The sequence below is a fragment of the Podarcis bocagei genome, assembly GCF_964188305.1.
Source record: "Podarcis bocagei genome assembly, chromosome: 1".
NCBI classification, from domain to species: Eukaryota; Metazoa; Chordata; class Lepidosauria; order Squamata; family Lacertidae; genus Podarcis; species Podarcis bocagei.
This window is the reverse complement of record NC_138125.1, coordinates 89,808,998-89,827,282: the sequence shown is the minus strand read 5'-3', so window position 1 is coordinate 89,827,282 and position 18,285 is coordinate 89,808,998. Positions and strand designations below refer to the sequence as shown.

At 46.1% G+C, this 18,285-nt stretch overlaps 1 protein-coding gene across 21 annotated transcripts in view; it reads right to left on the bottom strand.

Moving 5' to 3' along the window:
* The window catches only part of TNS1 (tensin 1), a 325,194-nt gene that overhangs the window by 53,475 nt on the left and 253,434 nt on the right, over positions 1-18,285 (bottom strand). For all 21 annotated transcript variants that reach the window (XM_081196831.1, XM_081196846.1, XM_081196849.1 and 18 more), the window contains one exon: positions 1,058-2,794. In XM_081196831.1, coding sequence (XP_081052957.1) covers positions 1,058-2,794 — 1,737 coding nt within the window. The remainder of the gene's footprint in view (positions 1-1,057; positions 2,795-18,285) is intronic.

Sequence of the window (18,285 nt, the reverse complement as noted above, 5' to 3'; positions counted from 1 at the left end):
GCATCCCATGCCTTAATGCCAAATACCAGTAAGTTACAAATCAGGCATGATGGCTTTCATCTGTTCCAAGCTGCAGGTTTGCAGTTAGCTCTGCAGAAACCTGGCACTAGCCACTAGGACTCGGGGAGACACATCTAAATCTAGACAAGTGCATTCAGTTGCCCCAGAGCAACTATCATTCTCTTACAGAAGAAGAAGGGAAGCCTACTTGTACCTTCTGAAGGAACAGGGAGAGAGGCTGAGATCTAGGGCTGTCACTCGAGGCACAAATTGCCCTGGCAGCTAGGAGTGCCTTTTACCAGCTTCAGTTGGTAAGACAGCTACAGCCGCTACTGGACCAAGACAGCCACTGTGATCCATTGGTAGCCTCAAGACTGGATTATTGCAATGGGCCTCCATGTGGCCCCTCCTCTCTTGAGACAAAACTGCCCCAAGCCAATCAGGGTGGGCATGACACACTTTATATAAGGACTATATTGCACACTAGACTTACACTAACAAATACTTTGTGTCTAAGGCTATTTCCACACTATATATTTAAAGCACATTCTTTCCCCCCAAAGATTTCTGGGTACCAGTTTACCCCTCACAGTAGGGTAAATGCTTCTTGTTAAATAATCTGGAATGGGGTGTAGCAGTTGCACTAAAGAGTTGCAGTTCCCAGCAACTCTTAACCACCTTCAATGCACAGAATTATTTGAGGGAAAGAATGTGCTTTAAAGGTATAACATGCCTAAGTATGGCATGTTTACCTCCCCCAAAAAACCCACCCACCCCTGGCATAGATAGATCCTATGGCATTTGCATGTTGTTTGCAAGTGTGGTTGCGAGAGCCCCTCCTACCAGGCATTCCCCCAACACACCACCCCCAGGACTGCTGTGGGAACAGTTCAGTTTATCCATTCTATTTTGGACTAAGCCACATGAAACAAACTGGGGCCCTGGAGCAGCATTCTTCTCCTACCAGCCCTAAAATATTATGTGGGGGTGGGGGACTTCTGAGCTCTAAAGATAAAAACCCCTGACTCATAAGAAAACAGAGAATAAGGCTTCCTACCTGCTACCCTGTGGGCCACCAGACCTTCAAGATGCAAAGGCTCTTCCTCTGTGGGGCGAGAAGCTTCCTCGCTGTTCTCTGCATTCTTTATTGGTACCTGGGCTTGAATTGTCATCCCAGGGGATGGGGGTGAGGTCAGCAGGGGATGCTGAGCTTCCATGAGCTTATATGCCATTGCGTGAGGCCTGGGAGATGTAGGAGGGCTTCCTGCAGCCTGGCCATAGCTCCTGGCTTGCTGGTTTGGATAGCCATAGGACAAATAAGCCTCCTGGTCATCCTGCGCGGGGTACTCTGGCTCTGCAGCATTGTGGAGCAATAGCTTTGTGGGATGAGCTTTAGGCGCCTGGTGGTCAGGCAGCTGGGACACAGAGATGCCCATGGAGTTGTGGGAAGGGCTTCCTGGAATAGGGCCAAAAGGATTGGTAGACTTTGGCTGCACCACATGAGGACCAGTCACAGGCTGGGCAGATACTGAGAGAGCCACTGGGCGTGGCTTATCTTCTCTGGAAGACACCGGGACACTCTGGGACTTGTGCATCATGGAGACAGAAGGGTCCAGGTCAAGCATGAGCATGTTGAGGGCCTCAATGGACTGCTCTATTTCCTTCTGGGAGGCCACCCTGGGGAATTCAGGGATGCTGATGCTTTGAGGGGGTGCTGCTTGTGAAGGGCTGGGCTGAGGGCTTGCACTGGAAACACTGGGACTTTGGCTGTCTCGGGCACCATCCTGTTGGCGGGAAGGTGGTCTGCTGCCTCCACTTTGCTGCTGCCAAGAGTTAAGTCCCCTCTGGACAGCTTCCCGGCTACTCGTGCTCCGGGCTGGTGCCTGGGGCAGCTGGGGGCTCTCAGCAGTCGCTGTGGGGAAGGACTGCGAGCGGTATATGCCATTTGGATCGTAGCCGTAAGGGTACTGCTGGCTGGCAGCTGGCGGCTGGGGTTGCAACCAGCCAGGAGTGGGGAAGCCATGCTGGTAGTAGTCGGCCAAATTCTCCTGGGCAGACACTGAAGGACGGATGTGCCCATACGGGTCCTGGGGGTGACGTCCCATCATGCTCCGCAAGGTGTTCTGGTTGTTGTAGGGGTAGCCACCATTGATCACCGTCTCTGAATCGTGCAGCTTGTCTATGCCGTTGAAGTTGGATGACCCATTGGGCAAGGAGTTGAGGCTCTCCATCCGAGGAGCCTCGTGGTAGCCCATGTCACTGGTGTTGGTGGTGCCATCAAATGACGAGAGGGTGCCCAGGCTCCCCACGCTGTGCCCATCCTGGTTGGGCAACTCGTCATCCAGAATGTCTGTTTCCCTCTCGGCCACCAAGCTGGCAGCTTCCCCGTTGACATGCACCTGAGCCGGAACGATGTGGCGGCCTGAGGTGGTGGAAGAAACCACTGCTCCCCCGCTGGGGTTGTGGTTATGCATGGCGGCCTCGTTCTCCAAGCCAAAGCCGCTGAGCAAGCTGTCAAGCTCCCGCTTCTCCTCTGGGGTTAGTATAGGGTTGCTTCCTCCGCTGCTGCTGGGGACTGTGGGCACTGCTTGCTCGTCAGTCTTGTCTGTCTTGGTGGAGGCGGTGGAGTTGCCCGAATCACTGCTAACAGAGAGTGTGTGCTCAATGTGGTTGGGGGCAGCTGAGAGCGTGATGCGGTTGGTGTTGACGGTGCCGGTGCTGCCGTGGAGTGAGTCTTTCTTCTTCACCTTGGCATATAGGCTGCCATCCAGAGGCCCTTGGGTGTGACCAACCTCTGCATGGAGGAAAAGAGAAGGGAGACAGGAAAATCAATAGCTGTTATGCTGCAAAAGCTTATGTGTTCCAAATAAGAAATAAACAATACCTGGGCTGGTCGTCTGCATTTAGCTACAATGAGAAGGGACACTGCGACCCTGCCAACCAGCTGCCAAGCATTATCACATCCTGTGCCCTCCAGGCCTCTGAAGACAAGAGACGCCAGTGTGTCTCTCTGATGGTAGCACAGCCCCTGCCATGTTCTGCTCCCACAGGACCTAATCGCAGCCAGAGAAGTGCTGGCGGCTACTGGAGTAAAACACATTTGCTGGCTATTTTCTTCTTGACTTGCTATTACAAAACACAGCATGTTTTGTTGCAAATGTACCTGTATTGATCCCAGGATACATGAAACCTCTTTAGCAAGAGCTAAGCAAGTTGAGAATGGTTGGGACACCATGAAAAGGCAGAGACCAGAAGATCCTCTAGTCAAGTCTGCACAAGTTGTGACCCACCAAGACAAAGGACTTCAATAATCCTATTTTTGCTGCATGACCAGGGGGGGTTTTAGGCACAGGCAGGCCCCAATATACAGCTGATGGGTTGTGTTAGGTTTGGTAAGTCACCTGTCGTACAGCCCTGATGTTGTATAACCCTGACGTAGCACCAAGGCTGGATCCTCCAACCAAAGGCTCAGAACAAGCAACCTTCTCACAAGAGGGAAGCCAACCACCTGCTTCCAGTCTATAGGTTTGGAACTTTACCGTAAGAGCAAAAATAGCCCAAGTGTGCCTGCTCAGAGGAACATGAAAATTCATCTGGCATTTTACCTTAATTCAAGGAACAATGGTTTTTTAAACAGCAAAACAACAACAAAACCTGATTCCACCAACTAAAGAAGCATTGTGTTCACTTTGCAGTCCAAAATAAAACAAATGGTCTTGATGGGGATAAAAAGAGCTCTCCTGCTAATATTTCATTCTGCTTTTGATTAAGATGTTTTGAAGGCCAGGGCCAAGTTAAAATGGAGGGGGCACTTCTCACCAACACTTTAATCTATAATCGGCACCTCTTCTCCTCTTTTCAGTGATGAGAGAGGGAGCTTGAAAGGGAGAAAAAGTGTTTGTAGTGTTGCAAGTGCAGGAATTTACCTTCCTCTTCATACCCATTTAAGTGGTTGCTGTGTTCTGCCTTCCCCACAAATGCCCATTAAGAGTGAGGGTGATGCAATGCAGGAAGCACTGCCTTCTCTCTGAATTCAGTTGGAATTAAACAAGCCTGGCACTCACTAATAGTGGTGCTTGACTGGATGGGGTCACTTCAGAAAAGAGAACCTAACCAAATAAAATAAAATAAAATGATATCAACCTAGTGAAAAGAAACATGGGTATGAATAGCACTGGGAATGTTTTTAAGAAATGTGTGTGTTTGTGGCAGAAAACATTTTACACTTTTGCTCACCGTAAGACTGTTTTGTATAAATCACTTGGAGGTTTCTCGGATTAAGCGGTATATAAATCATGTTAAATGGATTAATGAATGAATGAATGAATGAATAAACAAACAAGTGGAAGGTCCATCTAATTTTCACTAGCATCACGGGCACTAAAGAATTGTATAGACAGATCTAGAGATGAACCTCATGCTGCAGGTGGTTTGCAAGGTAAGGCAGCAATGTTTTGAGGAGATATTTGATCTCCTCAGTCATGGGATTATGCAGCAACAGGTTTTCCCCACCTTCTTTGGACAATCTATTATAGTCTTATAGTCTATTATACTATTATAGTCAAGACATTGGTGACAGTTCATGTGGGCACAGAGGACCCACCTACTTTGCCTCAGCTGCACTGTCTGCCTATATGCCCTAATAGTGACCATTAAAGTCCTCCTGAAACATCTGGGACAAAGTAAATCAAAGGAGCACCTGTGACCTGTACTGTAAGAAGAAGAGAAGAGTTTGGATTTGATATCCTGCCTTTCACTCCCCTTCAGGAGTCTCAAAGCGGCTAACATTTTCCTTTCCCTTCCTCCCCCACAACAAACACTCTGTGAGGTGAGTGGGGCTGAGAGACTTCAGAGAAGTGTGACTGGCCCAAGGTCACCCAGCAGCTGCATGTGGAGGAGTGGAGATGCGAACCCGGTTCCCCAGATTATGAGACTACCACTCTTAACCACTACACCACACTGGCTCTCAAGGATAACCTGTCAAGGATTTGAGATCAGCCACCAAAGTTCTGTTCATGTGCCCACCAGGAAGGGAGGTCAGGCTGCCTGGCTGGTACAGCAGATGAGACCTTATCTGAGGCAGCCCAAAAACTATGGATTACGCTCCCACCCACCCCCAGATAAATGATGAGCCCCCCTCCCCCCGGGTTCTTAAAAAGGTCTTTGTTCAGGACTGCTTTTAAAAAGGTGATTTTATAGATAGCAAGCTTCAATTTATAGCCTTACATTTAAATAGTTGGCTGTGAACTATTGATCTACAATACTTTTACTGCTGTTACCATGACTGTGATTATGCTGTTTATATGTTTTTAATCATTTTAAGAAGCCATGACTTAAAACCATGGCATCTAATACATTATTATGTAGCAGCAACAACAACATTTTTTATTATACTCTTGTGCTTGTGTAGTCATCAATGGAAAACTATATGGTCTCATTAGATCACACATAACTTTCTCTTTGCAGCTGAGGTTTCAGGACTGCTCCATGTAGGGATTTTAAGCATGCATGAAGTGAGCTCATGAAACATAAAAAAGGCAATGTTTAATTGTACAGAAAACAAAGCAATTTGGGATATAGGATTGTTTCAACATGAGTTCCAGCTCATACTGGAGGATCCTTTCTTTCTCACGCAGAAACGTTCTGCCTTTTTCTTAGGTCTCCTGTGAGGTTTCCTGGAACTGGTTGCACCACAATATGGAATGCTTTCATTTAGGGGGAAAAAGTGACTTCTATCTGGCAATAAGCCAAGGACTGACTTCAGGAACGGAAGATGGCCTAATGGAAGAGTGTGAAGTCATAGGGCTCCTATCTGCAAACAGCAAGCACTTCCGTAACTGCTTCGAAGTTCTAACCTGCCAGCAGGAAGCCCAATTTCTTTCCTACAGAACACTACCTAAGCAAAAGCATGTGCACACACAAACACACAGAAGCAGGGGGCATAAAATGAAAATAGGTTTAGACCAACCATCACACAAGGCAGACAACCAAGTAAAGTTGTGTTGTCTTCACTGAGAGCATGCCCTACTTCATTCCCCTCTTTCTTAGGTACTAAAGCTGTAGAATACTTTAAAAAGAGAGAAGAGAATACCAAACTTGGGTGTTTATAGGGGTGTGGGTGGGTGTAGCAGAACAGTGCATGTGGACACACACAGATATTCAGCAAACGGGAACAGACATGGACTCAGAATAACCACCACCACCACCAATTGCATATAAAATACTACTCAAAAGCAACAATCACACTTTTTATATGTGTATACACAGAGTAACCATCAAGAAATACACACAGAGACAGTAGTGCTTAACCAGTATATGCCCAGAGAAGCAGCGGCACATAACGTACATTCTTTCATACACCAGCAATTATGGGACAGTGGTACAGATACACATTCAGCACCATTCCAACATTTATTTAAAGTAACTGTTTTCCAGAGAACGCAGACATATGTATTCACAAGCTGCAGCCATAAAATATACTAGCTTACTTCCCAGTGTTTTCTATGTATCCAGCTGACCCAAGACTATCAAATAATTTCTGGCCCCTTTTGAGAAGCAGCTCTCCACACATAGCTTCTCTAAACTGACCTTTTCCCACAATGGTTATTTGTAGCCCAGGTTGCCCATCGGCTGGCATGCCTCCCACTTCGCTTTAAAAAGGATGGGACGAAGCTCTAACATTCTTCCCAAGGGCTGGGCAACCACACACATAGCCCTCAAATCAACTGGTGAACTTTGTGGGGAAGCCACAAAGTAATACTGGAGGAGAAAGTTCACTCCACTCCCCACTTTTCTTGAAGGAACACCAGCTCTCCAGATCTCTAACCACCTCCCTCAGCTAGTTTGTGTGGAGAAAGATGGAACTGTGGCCATGGGTGAATTTGTCCAGGTCTCTTGGTGTTGCTGCTGTATTAAGCACATGGGGCAGGAGGCACCAATAGGAAACAGAGGAACAAAAGAAAAAGGGGGGGACACATGTATCTTTATTTGGTCAATGGGACCAGCATCCGCCTATTGGTGCCAGTAGAACCCTCTCAAAGTTACCCTTCTGCCAAGCTCAAGTGGTTATTTTTAAATTGCAAACACAGCCAGAAAACATCCCAGAATGCACCCTGAGTGTCATCCTATTTGAAAGGCCCACAGTAAGATTAGTAGGGGACACAGAGGAAAGAGACTCATCCCTTTCCCCTGCAATGCCATTTTCAGAGGGGAAAGAGCACATTAAGAGGATCTGTTTATTTACCATTCACCCTGATCTGCTTGCATGGAGCTTACCCAGCCGTTAGACTATGTCTGGTCTTTATTCAGCACTTGTTCCAATGTGTTACAGAACAGTTATATGGCAATGAGCATTCAACCCGATTCACATGTGTTCATGCATTTTTCAACGCATTTCTCCATCACTTTCCAAATCACAAAAAGTTTTTTGGGGGGGTTCTTTTCCCTTTTTAGTGGATTTGTTATGCAAGGGTGACAGAAGCCTGTAATCCACTTTAACTGTGCAAACCTAAAGTTCCGGCAGACACTTGAATCCCTCCCACAAAATACTGAGGATGGTATTCCATTAAGCTTTCCTCAAAGTCAACTCACTGAAATTAATTAGCGCCACTAAGTTATGTTTATTAATACCAACTGGTCTACTTTGAGTAGAACTTAGTCGACCACCATCCTGCCAGTCTGAACATGCCACAGGCCACTTAGCAAAAGAAGGGTGGGGGAACTTGAGGATGTGCTGGGTGCCTCGGTTCCATAGGGCTTACGTTGCTGTGTACCCTCACTGTTGAGGATGAAAATGAGCCTAACAATATTTGTGGCAAGCGAGAAGTTCACATCAAGGTATGACAGATCATGGCCAAGTCAGATGCAATTCAGCATCTATGATCAGGAGCGCCCACCATTTTGTTGTTTTACATAACAGCAGCAGATGCGGGAAACTGTTGGGGCTGTTTATTCTACTTAACAAAATGCAATGGACCACTTGATCAAAAGAAAAAGAAAAGCATCTTAGCAGTTTACATAAAATACTGTAAAGTGTTTTATCAAAAGTTATAGATAAAATCAACAAAATTTGGGTTGTCTATGTTTCTCCTTGGAGGTGGCATTATGGTACAGAAACGATGTGCAGTTTAAGTCTGCTTTCACATTGGCATTTTCAGACCTAATCCAGAGGGGCTACTGGACCACACAGAGGTCCAGTGCATCGAGCAATGGGGGCCCAGCCACATAAAAACCTCTGGCACCCTCTTCCTTCCCTAGAGGCAACTACTAACCCAGCACAAAGGCCATTGTGTGTTCTCTCTCCTCCCCCCCCCCCGCTGTCTTTCTGCACAGGCTGCTCTCACAGGTAAACAGCTGCCGCAGAAGTCATGGGTTTTACCTCCAAAGTTCATGCTTTTTGAGCCTCCTGAATATAAGGTTTTGCTTCCAATAGGCAAAAACCAGTCAGCAGACTTGTGAAACTACAATGAAATGAAAGATCCAGGCAGGTGAACAACTGCAGTGCTCCTCATTGCCTCTGTTTGCTATCTCTGTGAGCTCTTCCAAGAGAGATCAACATTACCGCCATAATAGGGGCACCCTATTATGATGGAGAATCACCATATGTGCCACAAACAGGAATCCACAGGTCGAAACCACCCTCAAATGCCCTCTGTCAATAGATTTATTTTAACATTTTGTTTGTCTCTCTCTCCTGCACGCACTCAGTGATTGTTTCCAGCTAACACAAGGGCCAATTCCCCAGAAGCTAAACAACAACAAAAACCTGTTGCGATGCCCAGCTTACTAGTAACAGGTGCCCCTCTTGTCCATCTCCTCTGTTACGGTAATGAGTGCCAGCAGAGCTATTCAGTCAAGTGACATGAAGGGAGGAGGAAGAACACCCATTTGTTTATTGACCCAGCTGCCAGAGCTGTCAGAGGCATTTGATACTGCGATGGTATGAAAGGGGGAAGAAGTAGCTGGAGCTATCTGTATTGATTCAGATGCAAGAACAGGGATCTCAACACCAGGAGAAAACAAGCCCTTTCCCCTCCGGATCTCACCCCCGCTCTCTGCTTCACTGATGGATATTGACCAGCCTAGCCAGGTGGGCATATACCACACCCAGCCTTTGAAGCCACACTTCTTTCACCAAAATTGAAAATAATATATCAGTATAGTCAAGCAGTTTTCTGTCTCTCTGCATCCTTGGCCACATATCTTGCACCCCTCACCCCACATACAAAAAGGAACAAGTCCATGTCCTGATAGACAAAAGATATAAAAAGAAGCAGCAGTAAGAAAGGCAGTGGTGCCAATTGGCACAGAGTCCAGCTTTCTGGAAATGAAAATGAAATGAAAGTCAATTCCAAATATACTTTTTGCAAGCCTGGGTGGCGTCAGCTGCATCCCTGCGTAAAAATACGAACAAGAAGGAATCGTTTACATGTCGGAGTAAACAACAACCCCTAAGACAAGAGAGTACAAGATCAATCAGCTTTGGGTGGGCTGGGATTGGGGAGGCTGGATTTATTCTTCAGAGTTCAGTTCCTATTCCCTGAGGACTGCAGTTAGCACTGGGTTCAGCTTTCAACCTGTGCTCAGTATGTAGTAGTACCTGGAAAGGTACGTTTGGTATGATTCAGCCCGCCAGCCCCCACTGACCCCAGAGAGTACTGATTTGCACCCAGAAACCTCTAGGTAAAGCTTTTGCATCCTGTCACCCTTGTGCCATCCCAAGAAACTGTGTGACAAGTCTTAACACATGGCAGATAACGAAAACACCTTGAGTGGGCATGCTGTGAAGATTAACTCACACAAGTTCAATCAAGTTAATACTACAAGGCTTCTATTTGTGTATGTTGCAAAAAAACCAAAAAAACCCAATGATAATTATAATCAGAAAGTGGCTTGCCCTTGGCAGATTTCCAGTTTGCCTGCAGTTAGAGTGGCCTGCACAAGATGCTCTCTTTGTAGGTAGGCAAAGACCCTGAGGGGGCAAAGCTATGCCGCAGTTCCACCAGGAAAGCTGTGTGCACTCTGTACTCTGAACCTCAGTGCCAGCCTAGCATCTGCTATGAGGCTGCTGCAATACCAAGAAACTGCTCCTTGTCTCCCAGCACCATCATCCCAGGTGGGAAGGACTGAACACTCTGAGCACAGATCATCCCAAGAGAAAAACTGAACCCCAAGACAGGGAAGGTAAACTCACCGCACAGAAAAGCCTCTCCGCAGCTGGAGAGAATCTGGGCTTGGCTATTTATTCTTCAGAGCTGAAGTTTGCAGCGGCTGCTCCTGGAAGACCCTGCTGGAGCACACTGCCTTTCCATCTGTCAGGCATGGGAGTGAGGTTTATTTTCCCCCTGGCTTGTAGGAAGCGAGTGGGATAAAAACCTGTCTGTAATTTCAGCCAGTCAGATCCCGAGGGCTCCACTTATCATCCTGTAGTTATGTGATTTCAGAAATGACATCACAGAAGAGGCTGAGTGACCGGAGCATGGAAGAAGGAGGGCTGCTGGGAGCTCCCAGCCACTGAAATGCTCAACACAAGTCACTGAGAGGCACAGAGAGTTGGGGAGTGGTGGTGGGGGGAGCAGGAGGGAGGGAAAGAGGTGGGGAAAGAGGCAGAATGACAGAAGGGAGTGGAAAAAGAGTGCAGCTGGAGGGAGAGAGGGAGAGAGAAAAAGAGACAGTTCTGCCCAAAGGGGAGGAGACCAGGGACACAGCCAGATCATTCCTTTCCATTCCATACTCGCCAAAACTTTTCTTTTTCTTCCAGAGGGACCTCACACAACCACAGCAGCATTTTTCCAGCTGCTGAACAATGAAGACATAGAAAGGCATAATTCCTCTCCTCACCCCCCGCCCCAGCAGCCTTGGTTTTAAATAAGGGCAGACGGCATTTAAAGAACACCGTTTGGGTCAAGTCCCACCTTTAGCTGTGTTGAAACTAATGGACTGATGGGTTTAGACCATCAGAAAACTAAATATCAAGTCGGGAATGTAATTGATCCTTCACACTTCTTGACACCAGCACTGTCTCGCTGCTTCCCTGCTTCTCTTATAAGCTCCCATCGTATTCTTTCTCCTCACCCCAGTTCCTGGGGATTGGAGGTGCCGCCTTGCAACCTACCGTACATCAGAAAAGATATCTTAGTTTGAAGCCAAGCCCTCATCATTCACCATGGTGGGCAGAGAAGGGCAGTATATAAATTTAATACATCACCATCATCGTCATCATCATGTAGCTTAGTGGGGCTTTAAAACTTTTTTCTCCAAGACTGTTCAGAGGCTGAAGCTTTAAAAGTAGTGTTGCACACTGAGTGATATAATCATTTGATGCTCCTGCTGTATCCACAGTCAGATGCAAGACAGGGAGCTCTCTAGTCTAGAGTGTGCACATTCTCGCCCCCCCCCCAAAAAAAAAACCCCCAAGAACAATTCCAGTCAAATACACTCTTATTAATCAGGCTGCAACTGAAGGGAATCTTGGAAGTGAAAAAGAGCATCTTTGTTTTGTTTTGTTTTTCATATCCTTGTTCTAACAAGAAAAAAAGTGCCTCCTTTCCTTTCAGAGGAAGGTTGATGATGTCGTTCACCACTTCGGTGACAAATGGACAGTGCCAGGGTCTGCCCCTGAGAGGTGGAGCCAGCTTGCAGAATGCAACTCTAAATACATTTTGAGCTCTCCTGAGTGTTGGTAACTGCAAAAGACAGGTGACATTATAAGGCCCTTTACTAAGTGGTCAAGGATCTGCTTTGCTTGCAGAAGGTCCAAGGTTCAATCCCCAGCATCTCCAAGTAGGACTGAGAGGTAGGTCTGAAATCTGAGAGAGTCACTACCATTCAGTGTAGACAAGCCTGAGCTAGATGGATCAGAGGTCCGCATAACAGAGCTTCTTATGTTCCCCACATCTGCCAGGGCAGGCTCCTCAGGGGAGTGTTGTTGGCCGTTGGCTGAGGCCCCAAGATTGGGGAAAGGCCCATCAAACACCAGTGTCATTCTCACTCTGTACAGAAGAATGCCTGCTTCCTACTTTTATCCATTTGCATTTCACAGTTCTGTGAATCAGGGCTGTTCAGGATGATACTTGTTGTAAGTCCACTGGGTTGGCATAGGCAAAGTACCAGTGGGCCAAAATCACTCTAAAACTAAAACCCCACAATGGGAATGACACCTTTGAAGTGCTCTACTAGTGTTTTTCAGGATGAGACCTGGAGCACAACTGCAGAGCTTCTAGAATGGAAGGTGGGGAGGTTTTCTAACAATGACCCATGGTGGTGGGGCAGGTGGGGTACCTATTTAGAAGACATAAAGATTCAGGGGGCATGGTCTAGCCTGAGCAGATATGGAAAGATGTATTGTCCAAGGCTTAACTCCAAAATTGGAAGGTATTTTCAGAGGAGGTGGTGTTGCTCCCACATCATATCACACAATGCACCAGGGCCGGCCCAATACATTTTGGCACCTGAGACAAACCACAGAATGCCTCCCCACCCACCAGGGAAGAAAGGGTGAGTGAAGACCTACATCAAAAACAAGGGGGAGGGGTGAAGATCTACAATGGGGGCAAGGGGGGAATGCAGTAGCAGTGGGCAATGCAATCCTTGGAGGCTGCGGATCCTGCTGCCTGAGGCAGCCGCCTCCCCTTGCCTCATGGGTGGGCCAGCCCTGCAATGCACCATATCTCAGAGCAGGGCTGTCCCTATTTCACAGCAAAGGCTTCTGCACTGCGGCAGTCAAGAAGACTTCCCGCCAGCTCCTAGTCCTGCACCTTGAAAACTCAGACCACAGTAGAGGCTGTCCATGCCAACAAAAGGGGGAGGGAGCAGAGAAGGTAGATTCCTCTTGCTTTAGTCAGCTGTTGAAAGGCAAGGAGATGGCCTCCATCTCCCTACAGGCAAGAGCAAGGGGGGGAAGGAGGGGAGAGAGAGTGAAGGAGCCAGACACAACGGTGAAAACAAAAGCCTTACGCCTGCTGATGGGAGTTTCATGTGGATTGTCGATAGCTTTAGCAGTTCAGGCAGACAGAAGGCACAACTCACCTCCGCCAGCTTTTCTGTGGTTTGAAAGTGTATTGACTATTGTGGTCTTTTCACTCTTGAGTTCATCCTTCTTTATGCTGGGCTTGAGACCAATACCACCCTTCTCATTTTAATGTTCCTAGGGTTGGGGGCTGGGGCAATGGGCTGTGCTCCTAATGACGCATATGCCCATTTGGGTGGCAAATCAAAGGACAGCACCCATAGTACTCCACAGGACCCAGGTTGCCTTCAAAAAGACCCTTTTATTATCTTATTAAACAAAAGCCACAGAAAGTGACAGGATCAATAAGAGCTGCAGACAACTAAAAAGCAGAAAATGGGACAGAAGCACAATAGATAAGTTTCCCAAAGGAGAACTCTTTGTCAAGTCTGCTTAGGTGAGCTGAAGGAGAGAAGTCTAAGGCAAGAGGTTTTCAGTAAGAATCTGCGCCCTCCAGATGTTGTTGAACTACAACTCCCACTGTCCCTGGCTATTGGTCATGCTAGTTGGAACTGGGAGACCAACCACATCTGAAAGGCACCGCACTGGTTGTTCCCTGCATTAAACATTCAATTGAGGAAACATTCCCTTCAAATGGGCAGTGTCGAACACAGAGTTTATCCCTCCTTTTCGGCCACGAGGCAAACTCATGTGCACAGCTGTATGCCTGGCAGCTTGCATCCTTTGTATTTCACATGCGCTCACCATCACGGCACTATCTGCTTTTCTCATTTCTGAGTTGTAGAAGGGGATATTTTCATTCCCATGCTCCCAGCAGCACTTCAATATTTGCCAACCCATCTGCTTCACTCAGATGGATGAGCAGATTCCCCTAGTCATATGTGCCAAATTAGGTCAGACTGTCGTCGAGTGAAGGCGCAGCAGCCACAGACTAAATGTAAAATTAAAGCCCATTCTGAAAAAGGGAAATGGCTGCCATTTAGTAAACAGGATGGAGACTCTGGGCACATAAGTGGCATTGCTCAGGCTCACAAACTGTGCAGGTGCTAAGATGATCCCTGGATTGATCACTAAGGGAAAAACAGGGTGGTACACTCCACACAATGCTGTTACCGAAACCTATGAGATCCATGCACAGGATAACTTCTGTTTTGCTATTTTCTTTTTCTTTTTTTAATGATATTTATTGAAAAAAGATTTTTTTAAAATTTACAAAGAAAAAAGACAAAACAGAAAAATAAAAATAAAAAATAAAACCATCATTTTCAAATTCTCCACTTTCATTACCTTCTTTCTATGACCTCCTCCTCCTCCCTTTTCTTGTATCTTGATTAATAGTTGTCACAGCAAATCCTTTCCATAATTCATAGTATTCTGTCATTACATTACCTTACTCTATTTTCATCTTATCTTATAAAAACCTTAAAGCTTAAGACTTAAATCTTATTTTTACCAACTTCTTATAACCATTACCTTTTTACCTAATTCTTTAAACATTTTTACAAGAGCCAAGTAATTTCATTTCAACATTTTTCTAACATTCATCAATTTTATAAGGCATTCCTAATGATAGAAAAAAGAAATAAACAAGCCAATCTTCTTCCAGCGTCCCTTCCTCCTGGTCCCGGGTTTGTCATTCCTTTTTATCCCATTAGTCTGGCACATTAACCTGGTGATCTTATATCCGAGGCCTTCAAGTCTCTTCCATGTCCCTTCCGCAGCTCTTCTTCATATTTTCCTTTCACTCGTGGGAACTCCAGCTTGGTAGTGTTTTTGACCCTTTTCAACCGATCAGCCCCTTTCCTATAGTCCAGACTAGACTCCATGTGGTATTTTAAGACATGTTTCAAATTCCCTCCAAAATTGGGAGCCCCCACAACTCCAAACATCTGACGGCCCATTGCCAGACTCGGAAAGTCCAAACATCTCTGCATAGGGGGGTCAGTCCAACCCCCCATTTCCAAATCAATCCAAACTTTATCTTTCCAAATCTGGTTTTTTCCAAGTTCATTTGTCACATCCAAAGGCTCATTTTCCTGCAGGGCCAAAAGTTCCTCCCTTTCTGGCACCCAAAATTCAGCAACATCCTCTTCTCTCAACTGTTCTGTCATGGCACACTCCTGTTTAAGTTCCTGGGTGGGCTCCACATAGTTTCCCACTACCTGTTCAAATGTTCTGGCCGCATTAGTCATCAAATCCGTCTTCTGACTTAACTGATCCAATAGGGCATTTATTTTACAGAAAGCACCCAACAGTGCTTCTGAAAACATTGTCCTGCAAGGTCACAAGTCCTTTCCCACGGTTGTAATCTGTAGCAGCTGCAAGCTCCCTAGAATTAGTTACAGTTTCACAGTCCCCCTCTAGGGGGAAAACTTCTGGTTGTTCTTTCTTTTAAGGGCAATAGCAACAATTTTTTTTAAAAAAAGATATTTTGTCAATATTTGTTCCTTTAAAATGTGAAAGGAAACAGTGGAATCACAATGTTACTCTTCTTTTAACTGTCTGTCAAAAACATTTGTCTCTGGTCAATGAGCTTCAAAACGTCAATTCTGACACCCCGCTCCAGGATCAGGACGGTGGAAAGTTACTTTACTTTAAACTCATTTCTGCAGGTTTAAACAGTCCAAAAAAGATCCCCCTTCTTCTCCTGCTACCGAAGGGGGGTTCAACGATTTTAAATGGTGAAAACCAATCCTTTGAAAGTGATTTTCTAAGCTCTAGTTTACGTTGTCTTTGCTTTCTTCTGACTACAAGGAAACGGAAGGCTGACTTCCTGTTTAGACCTTCCCGTTTCAGTACCAAATTAAGGTAAATTTTTAAGTCCAATTCCTTTCTAATCGCCAGTTCTTATTTGAAGTCCAATTGTTCAATGTTCAAGTACTCACGGGTGATTACTTTAGATGCCAAATTGTCCCAGGAAAAAGGCAGCGCTCTCCAGCAACGGCTGTGCGGCTTCGCTCCACGGAAATAGCAGTTGACTCATAGCACCGCGCCACTTCCCCCTCTTCGCTTTGGAGCCCGTTAGTGGGTTCCTTTGCGGGTGGGGGGCGCTAAAGGTGCCCGCCGAGTCCCACGGTCACAGGCTTCATCCGTCTGTGATTTCTGAAAGGGTCCCCGCTTCGCCGCAGCGGAAAAGACCCATTTCGCGCAGAGCTGGTCCCTCCGGTTCAGAGGGAGTCCGCCATTGCCGATGGCGCCACCCCGGAAGTCTGTTTTGCTATTTTCTGTTGCACGTTGAGCCTTTGAGCAAGTTGTGTGGCACTGGAGTAAACTCAAGGTCATCACAAGAGCTCAGCTTCACTGTTATAACTATTAGGATAAGCTTTGCAAGAGGTCAGCTGCTAAACAGCTAAGATCAAAATCTATACAACACTGAAACAAGCATATAAACAAGCATCCATCGACTCATTTTTAAAGAGCAGCACTATGGAATCTCAAAAAACAAAGATACGTACCAAGCATTTGTTTTTCTTAGACAAAGAGTTTGGATGACTTGTGGCCTCAGTCCTAACCAAAAGATCTTGAGGTTCCAAGTGCAAATTAAATATTTAAAGTTTTAAAAAGAACATTTCCTAAGAGTTTTCAGAAAAGAAAAGGTTCTAAATAATGTATTTTCCCTGGCTTGAGATTTAAGCAACAGCAACAACACTATCAAAAGATAGACATGGAAGGTGATGGACTATGGATTTGGGCAAAGGAGTCACTGTTCAAACAGAGAAAGAACTCTTTGCGTTCAACAAACAACACAGAAAGATGCTAATGAGATACTGAGCCTACCTTCTGCCAACTTCACACCATTTTTTTTCACCTTTTATTAGTAGTATAAAATGATAAATCATAATTCCATACAAAAATGACTCTTCCACATCCCTCTCCCACTCCTGTATCCTTCTAGTTACAGCTGAACCCCTGAGAGTAGCTGAGCAAGGGGACAAGCTACGGAAGAGAATTCAGAACACACACCTTCAGGACTATGAAGTACTGGAATCAAGCCCACAATTCCCACCACATATTTGTGAAGTTTTTGTTTGGGAACATCCCAAGAACAAAATGAGTGTTGTGGGCATGAAAGGAGAGGCACTCAGAAGATGAAAAGAGAGAGAAGAGTCAGTGGGGGAGGCAAGATGGGAACATATGGGGCCTCTTAAGGCCTTTTTGAGCTGAGCTGCCCTGAGATCAACACCGGGATGGATTTCTGCTCATTTGTTTCAAAGTATATGTCAGCGGGTGGCGTTGTGGTCTAAACCACTGAGCCGCTTGGGCTTGCCAATCAAAAGGTCAGCGGTTCAAATCCCTGCGATGGGGTGAGCTCCCGTTGCTCAGTCCCAGCTCCTGCCAACCTAGCAGTTTGAAAGCACACCAAAAAGTGCAAGTAGATTAACAGGTACCGCTCTGGTGGGAAGGTAAACGGTGTTTCCGTGCGCTGCTCCGGTGTCAGTGTTCTGTTGCACCAGAAGTGGCTTAGTCATGCTGGCCACAGGACCCAGGAAAACTGTCTGTGAAGCGTACAAACGCTGGCTCCCTCGGCCTGTAAAGCGAGATGAGGGCTGCAACCCCAGAGTTGTTCGCGACTGGACTTAACTGTCAGGGGTCATTTTATCTTTATATGTCTGTCAGCAGTATTAGGCAGGTGGGGAAACCAAAGGTAAAGGCCTGGCAGTTGTTGAGTGGGGCGTGGGTGAAAAACTAGTTATCGCAACAGCTCTTAGTCCTTTCAAAGGGCTTCAGGAAACCATTTACAGCAGGGGTGTGGGGGACCTTTGGTCCTCCAGATGTTGCTGAACTACAACTCCCATCAGCCCCAGCAAGTATGGCCAGGGATGGTGGGAGTTGTAGTTCAGCAACACCTGGTGAGTCAAAGGTTCCCTATGCCTGATTTAGAGAATCAGGAGAGCCACTTCCCTGTCACTGAAAGCAACTCACAGGATGATATGAAAGAAGAACATATTGAGGAAAATGGAGCTCTACTTCAAAAAAAATCCACATTGTGTTAATTTCACAGCAGAAACCGCTTACGAAGGTAGAGAATGCCACTTCATTATCCCTCTTTAAAGCTTCATTTGAATGTAGAAAATAAATGCCATCTTTGGCTGTATTAAATAGTACATTCTCTTTGTTCTGTAGATCCATGCTCAGCAGACCTATGGCCCAAACCAAATGCTAGGAAGTACTGCTGCTCTATATTTGCAATATTTCAAGAAAGTGACATGTGAAAATGAGTAGCAAGTACAATTCTCTATCGTCCCCCCACCACAACTGCCCCTTAAATACTACAGGCACATCAGGATCTCATCACTTTCCCAAGATGGCCAGCCATC